At 39.2% G+C, this 10,799-nt stretch overlaps 1 protein-coding gene across 10 annotated transcripts in view; it reads right to left on the bottom strand.

Moving 5' to 3' along the window:
- Positions 1-639: 639 nt before the first annotated feature.
- The window catches only part of ptgr2 (prostaglandin reductase 2), a 61,721-nt gene continuing 51,561 nt past the window's right edge, over positions 640-10,799 (bottom strand). For 8 of the 10 annotated variants that reach the window (XM_069917316.1, XM_069917319.1, XM_069917315.1 and 5 more), the window contains 5 exons: positions 9,730-9,939; positions 8,472-8,593; positions 7,928-8,015; positions 6,801-6,840; positions 640-1,003 (listed from right to left, as the gene is read on the bottom strand). In XM_069917316.1, coding sequence (XP_069773417.1) covers positions 936-1,003; positions 6,801-6,840; positions 7,928-8,015; positions 8,472-8,593; positions 9,730-9,939 — 528 coding nt within the window. In that variant the 3' untranslated portion in view covers positions 640-935. The remainder of the gene's footprint in view (positions 1,004-6,800; positions 6,841-7,927; positions 8,016-8,471; positions 8,594-9,729; positions 9,940-10,799) is intronic. The other 2 variants (XM_069917321.1, XM_069917322.1) reach the window with 2 other exon arrangements.

The raw sequence follows: 10,799 nt of genomic DNA, 5'->3' as shown, positions 1-10,799 counted from the left end.
AATGCAATCACGAAGAAAGCTCGCAAGCAGCTGTATTTTGTGAGGAATTTGAGGAGATTTGGTATGTCACCAAAGACTCATGAAAACTTCCACAGGTGTACCATGAAGAGCACTCTGACTGGTTGCATCACTGTCTGGTACGGAGGTGCCAACAAAAGAATTCCAGAGGGTTGTTTACTCGGCCTATGACATCATGGGCACCAAACCACATCGAGGTGGTGTCTTAAGAAAGCAGCTTCTATCCTCAAGAAGCCACACCACCCAGGCCATGTCCACTTCAATCTGCTACCATTGGGAAAAAGGTATGAAGACAAGCACTCAGTGGCAAAGGATTGATTCTTCCCCACTGCCATCAGATTCCTCAATGATCAATGAACCAAAGGCACTGCCTTTGACTTTTCATGCACTATTTTTATTTATTTTTGTAAGATAGTTCAATCTGTTGAACTGCCACAAAACAACAAATTTCTTGACTTGAGAGTAGGAAATTAAAACATTTTAAAATCAGAAATTCCTGAGTCCTTTCCAATCAGTGGGAGATGGTGAATTGTGAAAAAAAAATTCACAACTTTTTAAACAGTTAAAAAGGACAAAAGTTCATAATTAAATGAGCAAAATATTAGGATAACACATTCAAACTAACAGATTGTAGTAATTTTATTTATAATGAAATGTTTTTACACAGCTTGCATCCTAACATCAAATCAAGACTAGGTACATGATGAATTAGTGCAATTTAAAATTCAAACCTCAATTACCTGTGCTTCCTCAAGTTCATCTCCCTACCATTTAAGGACAAGGTATACAATGAGGTCATTAATTCAATGTAGAGTCAGGCTCAGGGTAACAAACAGTAAAATAATAGTTTTTTAAAAATGGTGGCCTTGATTTTGCAAATAGTTAGGTCCTTCAAGGAGAATGGGTAATTTGCCTGATTACCCCTCAGAGACTAGGACAAGCTGCTTCCCAATATTGCCTCCTTTCATCAGCGACTCAAAGGCAACTGCAAGAGAAGAATTATGACCTTTAAAAATTACCATTGAGGTAATAAATGAAGAACATGCCCTATAATTATTTTCAATTACATACTTTACAATACTACAATGCAACTAATTCTATGCAGATTTCATGACATGCAGGCACAGTATTTACAGTACAGTTTGAATAGAATCAGAAAGAAAGAAATGACTTATTAGAGGCTGGAGAACATGATTGTTTCAGGACAAAGGTTAACTTACTAAAGTGTTCACAAATATTTTCCAGATCATCAAACTAGATACCAAACTCAGTTTTCTGCTACATTGCACAGCATTAACAGTCAAGCCAAAATGTCCACCTTGACTATATTCTCCCCAAGATTAAATGATGTGGAGTGGCAGGAAACATTTCAAAAATCCTTTGCATTTCATTTTTTCTTAAGTGTTAAATCCAACATTCTTTGGATGGATCTCTGCTTTTAATCATTCCACATGGTAAAAAGTTCCACATTTTAATCACGCTTTCACGAATTGTAAACAGTCATCTGCGAATACAGATACATAATTCCCTGAGAGTGGTGTCACAAGTGGATAGGGATGTAAATAGAGCTTTTGGCATACTAGCCTTTATAAATCAAAGTATTGAGTACAGGAGTTGGGATGCAACAGTAAAGTTGTACAAGACATTGGTGAAGCCAAATTTGAAGCATTGTGTGCAGTTTTGATCTAACTACAGGAAAGATATCAATTTTATAGAAAGAGTGCAGAGAAGATTTACTAGGATATTGCCTGGACTTCCAGGAACTGAGTGACAGGGAAAGGTTAAAAAGGTTAGGACTTTATTCCCTGGAGCATAGAAAAATGAGGGGAGATTTGACTGAGGTATTTAAAATTATGAGTGGCTAGACAGAGTAAATGCAGATAGGCTTTTTCCACTGAGGGTAGGTGAGATACAACCAGAGGTCATGGGTAAGTGTGAAAGGGGAAACGTTTAGGGGGAACGCGAGGTGGAACTTCTTCACACAGTGGGTGGTGGGAGTGGAACGAGCTGCCAGCTGAGGTGGTGAATACAGGCTCAATTTTAACATTTAAGAATTTGGACAAGTATGAAGGGCTATGGCCTGGGTACAGGTCAGTGGCACTAGGCAAAAGAAATGGTTCAGTACAGACTAGAAGGGCCGAAAAGGCCAGTTTCTATGCTGTCATGTTTTATACTTCTATCTTGCATTTATGAACACATCCATGCTAGCAAACACTTTCATAATCTCAAGGCCAATGTGTGTGGGTTTGATCACATAGCGATACGAAGAGTAAGTTGCCAGGATGAGAGAAGTTAAATTACGGTGAGAGACTAGAAAAATTGGTCACAGGCAGGGCTCATCAGTAGGGATGTTACATTTCAAGGAGACTCACTACATTCTTGAACCTTTTCTGTTTCTTGCTGATCATCTCTTCCTGCCACCCAGATAAAATGAAGTAGCTATTGGCCAATATGAATGAAGTTGCCTGTCCAAATCATCTGACTGAATGCAACTTCAGACTCACTATTGGCCTGAGAGACAGGATACGAATATTACTTCACGTATTTTCCCTCATGGATCAGAGGATTTTTGTTAAAGGTTGTCTTTTCAATGCCTTGCTGAGGATGGAGGTGGTCTCAGAAACATAGAAGGGTAGATATTGCTGATGTTCGTCGATTATGAGTTAGGTTGAATTTTCTTCAACTTATCAAAAGCTGAGCTGATCCATTGAAGAGATGATGAATTTCATCACTGATGTCTACCTTCACTGAGAGAGAGAGGACCCAAAAAAAGTGATCGATATTTACCAGAGTATCCCAAATGTGATCTCACCAAGGGTCTCCATATTTCCTAGTTTTTGCCAGCAATGAGCTTGCACTTGTGGCTTTACTAACTCATTACTTACTTTTAGTTATAGATCTTTAATGCTAAATTCCCAGTATGAATCAGCATTTACAAGACATCCTAAAGGGGAAAGAAAATGAGCCAGAGGTCGTGGTACATGTTGATAGCAACAACATAGGGAGGAAGAGTGAAGTGGTTCTAAAAAATGAATATAGTGAGTTAGGTAAGGAGCTAAAAAGGACCGTAAGGAAGTAATCTCTGATAGTGAGGGCAAGAATAGTATCAGGTGCAAGCTGAATGCGTGGCTAAAGGGATGGAGTAAAGGGCAGGGATTAGAGTTTTGGATCACTGGGACCTTTTTTTGGGGGAGGTGGGACCTGTACCGAACGGAAGGGTTGCATCGGAATACCAGAAGGACGAGGATCCTGGCAGGGGCATTTGCTCCGGCTACTAAGGAGACTTTATAATAGTACGGTTGGGGGAAGAGATCCAATTAAAGGAGAACAGCAAAGAGAAGGTTAGTCTGCAAATAGAGAAGGCTTGTTGACAAAGTTTGGGGGCGGAAAGACAGGTGATCGAGAAGGAAAATTATCCCTGCAGTGATGGAGGGGGGATGATGGTAATAAATAATAGTTGACCCTAAAGATAGGGACAAACAAAGGGAAAGATGTGGGAAATCTCTGAAATGCATTTACTTTAATGCTAGGAGTATTGTAAGGAAGGTGGACGAACTGAAGATATTGATAGACACTGGCAGTATGATGTGGTAGCGATAAGTGAGATGTGGTTGCAGGAGGGTTGAGATTGTCAGCTAAATATTCCAGGATTTCACTGCTTTAGGTGTGATAGAATTGGAGGGGTAAGAGGGGGTGGTGTAGCATTGCTTGTCAGGGAAAATATTACAGCGGTGCTGATGTGAGATAGATTGGAGGGCTCATCAAGGGAGGCGGTATGGGTGGAATTAAAAAATGGAAAGGGAGAAGTTACAATTATAGGGGTGTATTATAAACCACCTAGTGGGGAGAAAGAAATGGAGGAGGAAATGTTTAAGAAAATAGCAGAGATTTGTAATAAGCACAGGCTAGTGTTAGTGGGGGATTTTAATTTTCCTAATATAGATTGGGAAACATGCTGTGAAGGGCTAGATAGATTAGAATTTCTAAAATGTGTGCAGGATAGTTTTTTGCAGCAATACATTGAGGTACCCACTAGAGAAGGGGCAGTGTTGGATCTACTTTTGGGGAATGAGATAAGGCAGGTGACTGAGGTAGGTGTTGGGGAGCACTTTGGATCCAGTGATCATGGTACCATTAGTTTTAATATAATTATGATCTGGGATGATTTGTTTTTTGGGAAGGAGGCAGAGGAGAATTGGAGGTCTTTTAAAGGTGAGATTTTGAGGGTGCAGAATCTTTACGTTCCTGTTAGGATAAAAGGCAGAGCCAAAAGTTCGAGAGAGCCGTGGTTTTCAAGGGAGATTAGAAATTTGGTTCAAATTAAAAGGGAGGCCTATGTTAAATATAAGAAACAAGGTATAAACTAAATGCTTGGTAAATACATGGATTGTAAAAAGCTTAAGAAAGAAATTAGGAAAGCGAAAAGAAGGTACGAGGTGACTACAGGGAACAGGGTGAAAATAAATCCGAAGCGTTTTACAAATATGTAAATAGCAAAAGGACAGTGAAGGATAAAATTGGTCCTTAGAGAATCAGAGCGGACAACTGTATGCAGAGCTGAATGAGATGGGGGAGATATAGTGCAGGATTGGCGTTTTGCAAACTTGGTTCCTCTATTCAAAAAGGGCTCCAGGTGTAGGCCTAGTAATTATAGGCCGGTAAGCTTGACGTTGGTGGTCGGTAAACTAATGCAAAGTATTCTTAGAGATAATATGTAAGTATCTAGAGAGGCAGGGACTGATCAGGAACATTCAACATGGGTTTGTGAGGGGAAGGTCATGTTTGACAAATCTTGCTGAACTTTTTGAGGAGGTGTCTAGGAAGATTGATGAGGGTAGAACAGTAGATGTAGTCTATATGGATTTCAGTAAGGCCTTCGATAAGGTTCCACATGGAAGGTTGGTAAGGAAGGTTAAGAAGCTAGGTATTAATGTTGAGATGGATAAATGGGTTCAACAGTGGCTAGAAGATAGATGCCAGAGACTCATGGTGGATAACTGTCTGTCAGGATGGAGGCTGGTGACAAGCGGAGTGCCTCAGGGATCGGTGTTGGGTCCCTTGTCATTTGTCATTTACATTTAGATTTGAATGATGAGAGTGGTAAATTGGATTAGTAAATATCCGGACGATACAAAAATAGGGGGAGTTGTAGATAGTGAGGATGGATTTCGGGGACTGCAGAAGGATTTGGCCAGTTTAGAAGAGTGGGCTGAAAGGTGGCAGATGGAGTTTAATGTGCTTCATTTTGGGAAGAATAATCAAAACAGAACTTACAGTGAAGGGGAAGGGATTGAGGAATGCAGAGGAACAGAGAGATCTAGGAATAATGGTTCATCGTTCTTTGAAAGTGGAATTTCATGTGGATAGAGTGGTGAAGAAGGCTTTTAGTATGCTGGCTTTTATAAATCAAAGAATGGAATATAGGAGTTGGAACTATTTAAGGCATTGATGAGGCCAAATTTGGAATATTATGTGAAGTTCTGGTCGCCAAATTATAGGAATAAGGTAGAGAGGGTGCAGAGAAGATTTACTAAAATGTTGCCTGGATTGCAGTATCTAGAATACAAAGAAAGATTGAGTAGACTGGGACTTTATTCATTGGAGTGTAGAAGGTTGAGGGGGGGATTTGATAGAGATATTTAAAATTATGAGGGGGATAGATAGATAGAGTGGATGTGAATAGGCTCTTCCCTTTGAGGGTAGGCAAGATTGAAATGAGAGGTCATAAGTTAAGGGTTGGGGGCAAAAGTTTGGAAATAACATGAGAGGGAACTTCTTCACTCAGAAAGTGCTGGCTGAGTGGAATGACCTTCCGGAAAAGGTGGTTGAAGCAAGGTCAATTTTGTCATTTAAGGAAAAGTTGGATAGGTGCATGGATATGAGGTGATTGGAGGGTTATGGTCAGAGTGGAGGTAAGTGGGACGAGAGATCACCTAAATTGGTATGGACTAGAGGGGCCAAGATGGCCTGTTTCCGTACTGTTATGGTTATATAATGCAGATCATTTATAATTTGCACCCACATGATGATATATTTGTGTTAACAACAGCAATTTAATGATACAAGATTTGAAATTGCTTTGCAACTACATTCATGAGATGAGAGGGGATCTTGATAAATATGTAAAATTATGAAAGGAATAATCAAGTAGGAAAGTGGTTTTCACTGGTGTTTGAGAGTAGACATAGCCTCAAGATTTGGGGGAGTGTATTTAGGTCAAGAGGAGGAGGAACTACTTTTCCCAGGAATGAATATGTGAAATCCTCTGCCTAATGAAGCTGTAGAGGCTATCTCATTAAATATATTTAAGAAACTGATAGATTTTTTCACAGGAGGGGAATGGAGAGATATGGGCAAAAAGATGGTAAGTGGAGCTCTCTCTACGGCCATATCAGCCATAAATGACAGAGCAGGTTCAACAGGCCGACTCCTGCTTCAATTCCAGAATGCAAACAGTCAGTGAGCTACTGGGTAATTGTCATTAAATAAAACTTTCTACCTTTTCCTTGTCTGACTATTTTGAACCTTTTTTTTTCCTGACCAGCTTTACCCATGAAGCTATTTATCCACATATTCTAATTTTAGTTGTAAGTTTATTGTGATGTTAATAAAAATCTTTGAAAATCAATGAACAATTCAAATTGGTCTTACAAGCTGCCCAGCTTTGGATGCCTAGCATAAGTCCAAGAGCAAGTGACTATCTCTTAACCAAGGTAAGGTACAAAGCATTCAGAAAACAAGCACAGTAAATAAAAGATGTCATGATGCTGACCATTCCTTACCTCCAATGTTTTCCAATCCCTTTACCACTGTCTCACAAATCTGTAGAACAGAAGTAATCATGAGAAATACAAACACATCATGTACAAACCTGTTAACTACAACCACTGTGAAGCAGTTTATGGACATAAACTCGATTACAGATTTACCGGGGGTGGGGGCGGGGAAGAATTCCACCCCTTCCTCCTCCTAACCCCACGCTAAATTTTCCATGCCAATTCACAATGCAGATGGCCAAGTCAACTTGACTGCAATTAGCACAGCCAATCTATCAAACAGGTATACTTTTTGATTGAGTTAATTTGAAATTTAACCCGAGTTGAGTCCAGGGTTTATTGAAAACAATGACGTCAATTACTAAGTGAACTAAGAACAACTTGGTGCAGATCCAGAGATCTGCACAAGGCAGAGTGATGCAGCTATTAGAGCAGCTGTCTCAAGGCTTGAGTCTTCATCCTGGTCCTGTTTGTGTGGATTTTGCATTTAGAGATGACCAGAGGAAAAATTTCTTTCCACCCAGAATGCAGTTGAAATCTAAGTTGAAATTCAAACCAAGGTTGAATTGAATTATTGTCACATGTATTGAAGTACAGTGAGGAACATTGTTTTGCGTACTATCCTCGAAAATCATCTGCGGAGTTCAAACTCTCTCTTTACTGACTTATACGAAATATCAGGGCATACAAAGAGATGCTTCTAGTGGTGGAAAATGGGATTAACATATCTATTGGAAGCACTGAGAGTGGGTTGAATGAATTTTTTTCCATGCTGTCTAACTTCATGAGAGTGACAGACATCACAGCCTTCAAAGCCAAAAGTCCCATTGCAGGACCATATCACACAGATATTTCACACTGAGAGGAACCAATCTACTCGTAATGCTGAGTCTGAACAAAACTCACCTGCAACTAAAGCATATTCTTCTAACACTTTTTTTTTCACAAATACAGTGAAAACAAGATTACAATAATTATGCATGATACCAATCCCTGTCACTTTCAGAGGTATGGTCTTGGATGTCAATGATAGAGAAGTAATCCAATTATCGGCACTGGTGGTATCAAAATTTGAAATTGTTTTTATGTATAAAGAATACAGGAAACAACAAGAACACAGCATAATACAGTACCTTCAACTTCCCCTCCTTCAGCCACTGACTCAACTGGATGAGGCTCATAGCATGTTTATCTGAATAATTTATCACCAGGAATCTCTCTCTGTTGAAGATCAAGAAGGGGAAAGAGGATGAGAAGCAATAGCCCTGGTACAAACATTACAGAATCTTAAATAGAATAGAATTAGCAGAGGGGATGCCTTAATGAAAAAGAATTGCTGTTCTCTCAAGAATGCACTGCCACAACTTGCCAAAATGTGTTTTTGGCAGCAATTTCTAAACCTACAATCTTCTCTATCTGGAAGAACACAAATTGCAAGACTATTTGAATCTGGATGTAACTTGCTATTCCCTTTTATCATTGGATAAAAATCTTGAAACTCACAAGCAACTTCGATACATAATCTCCAATAATTCATTTGGCACTATACTCTTTCTGAAAGGCTAATGCTGACCAGGCTATGGACTGCTTCCAATATTTTTCACTGTTCTCTTACAAATTAAGCTATAAGACAAGCGCTTAGTCTATCAGTAAATGGAGCAGGAATCCTTGGTTTACCTTGTGATATTTCTTTCCTTTAGGATAGCCTCTGTGTGAGGTGGTAGTGGAGGAGGGTAAGGCACATCTTTGTTGTACTGGGATATTTGTCCACATAGGATAACATGGCTGTTCATATTCATCTGAGTTGAAAGGAAACATTGCAATGTTTGTCAAATTACATAGCCTTTAGTTCAGAAGGCAAAGTTTTTAAAAAAAAAGTCAAATGAAGAGCAGAAGCAAAAATTGGAGCAATCCAACAGAGACATGGAAACCATCTCTTCCCTGCTTTCCTCAGGCTGGAAGTCCCTTCAAACTTCAAGGTGAAAGGCATAAAATGGGTCAAAGATATTGGTCTAAACCAATATCCCATTCTCAAATCCTTTATGACACTAATACTTATGCTGACATGACTTTTTTCAGTCGAAGTACAATTTCTTGCTTGTGAACACCCACGTGAATCATATTGGATAATTTACTCAAGTGCTTCGTCAGTGCACTCTTGTTCAGCACCAGGTCCAACTAATCTCGATGCTGCAAGATGAATGAGGCAATGGCCCCCGTTCAGAACACTGAGGAGAGTTTTGTCTAGTGCTCCTATGACATCATGGTTTCCAGTAAGCCAATATGTCTGTGTTGCAGGCCAGTGATTGTCCCACTTCTGACAGCTTCCCTATTTTTCATTTTAAAGGACACCTCCAAATGACTGCAACAATAACATTAAGGATCTGATATTGTTTCACACTGGGGTGGCAGGGTTAGCACAATGCTTTACAGTGCCAGTGATCGGAACTGCACCAGGGTTCAAATCCCACGCTGTCTCTAAGGAGTTTGTACGTTCTCCCCGTGTCTCTATGGGTCTTCTCCAGGGGCTCCAGTTTCCTCACAAAGTTCAAAATGTATCAGGGGTGTAGGTTAATGGGGTGCAAATGGTCTTGGGCAGAAATGGCCAGTTACTGTGCTGTACATCTAAATTTACACTTTAAAAAAGTATGAAGAAATTAGTTTGGATTATTCAACTATGTTCTAATACTTTATTTTACATCTATTAAGGCCTCAGGGCATAATTTCCTCCCCCCCCCCCCCATACAAACAAGTACCCAATTGGGTAGTAATCATAATAACAAGTAACAAGACACAACCCCCTTGCTGGCTGGGGAAGAGAGTGGTTTTATTTGACTGTTCTTGTCTGGGATAATTGCTGATATCAGAAAGACATTAGCTTCGATGTTGCTTGTGTAGCCCCTCCCCACATCGGTTCAGTCTTGAAGATGAATACCTGACTAATGACATTGTCACTGATGTGCCCTCCGATATTATCAAAGTAACTATCTACTCCAGCAGGACAGAATTCCAGCAGCTTTTCTGCAATGTTATCTTTCTTGTAATTAATGGCGGCATCAAAACCCATCTCACAGACCAAAATCCGACACTTTTCATCTGTGCCACAGATCCCAACCACTCTGGAACATCCTTCAATACGAGCAATCTGTTGACACAGTTACAATGTCATTGATTAACCTGCACCTTGAGATATTAAAGAGAAATCATACATTTCTTGAAACCACATAAATGATGCAATCACCGAACATGGTATAACACAAAATTACATTACGGATACCATCTGTGTCACTTTGAGCAAGAAATAATTGAAGCAATTTGTATAGCACCTGTACAGAAGTAGGTCAGATTGCCAATCTTAATTACTTCTGAAGACCAGTCAAGTTTTATCTTATCCATACATAAATATATAACTAATACTTTTAGTCACATTATAAGAATATTAGAATTGATTAAAAAGTCTAGTTCAGTTCAGATTGCCACTAATCATTAATGTCAATGACAGTTTTCTTCTTTCAAATGCAGTGTTCTTTAACTTCAAACATTTGTTGAAATAAATGTTAAACTTTATCAACCTGTGTGACTTAAGGAGTCATGTGATGGAGTAGTGGCCGGTCAGGGAATTCTAGCCCTCTCCGGAAAAGTTGAACCTGTGTGACTTGATAACACTCTGACCTTTATACAGTATAAACAAAATGAATGACTTTAAAATACCTACTGTTCTACAAGTGTAAATAAAATGGTATTATTAAAATAATAACAACACTGGACATATTTTTCCCAAAAGGTTTGCTTCCTGAAAAAATATCAGGGATTATAATAGACAACTTCAAGCTGAACACAAAGATAATTTTAGAGCTTCTGTATCATGTAGAAAGTTGGAGAAACATTAAATTAACTTTTATTGAATTTAGCGTGGTTAATCGCACAATGATGCTGACACATTGTGTTAGTTCAAACGACCGCTGATTTTCATTTGTACTCAGCATCTGATGCCTCTCCTATTAA

This window comes from Narcine bancroftii, chromosome 2 (assembly GCF_036971445.1).
Source record: "Narcine bancroftii isolate sNarBan1 chromosome 2, sNarBan1.hap1, whole genome shotgun sequence".
Taxonomy (NCBI): Eukaryota; Metazoa; Chordata; class Chondrichthyes; order Torpediniformes; family Narcinidae; genus Narcine; species Narcine bancroftii.
Note: the sequence above shows the minus strand (reverse complement) of the source record. Positions and strands in the feature narration are given on the sequence as shown.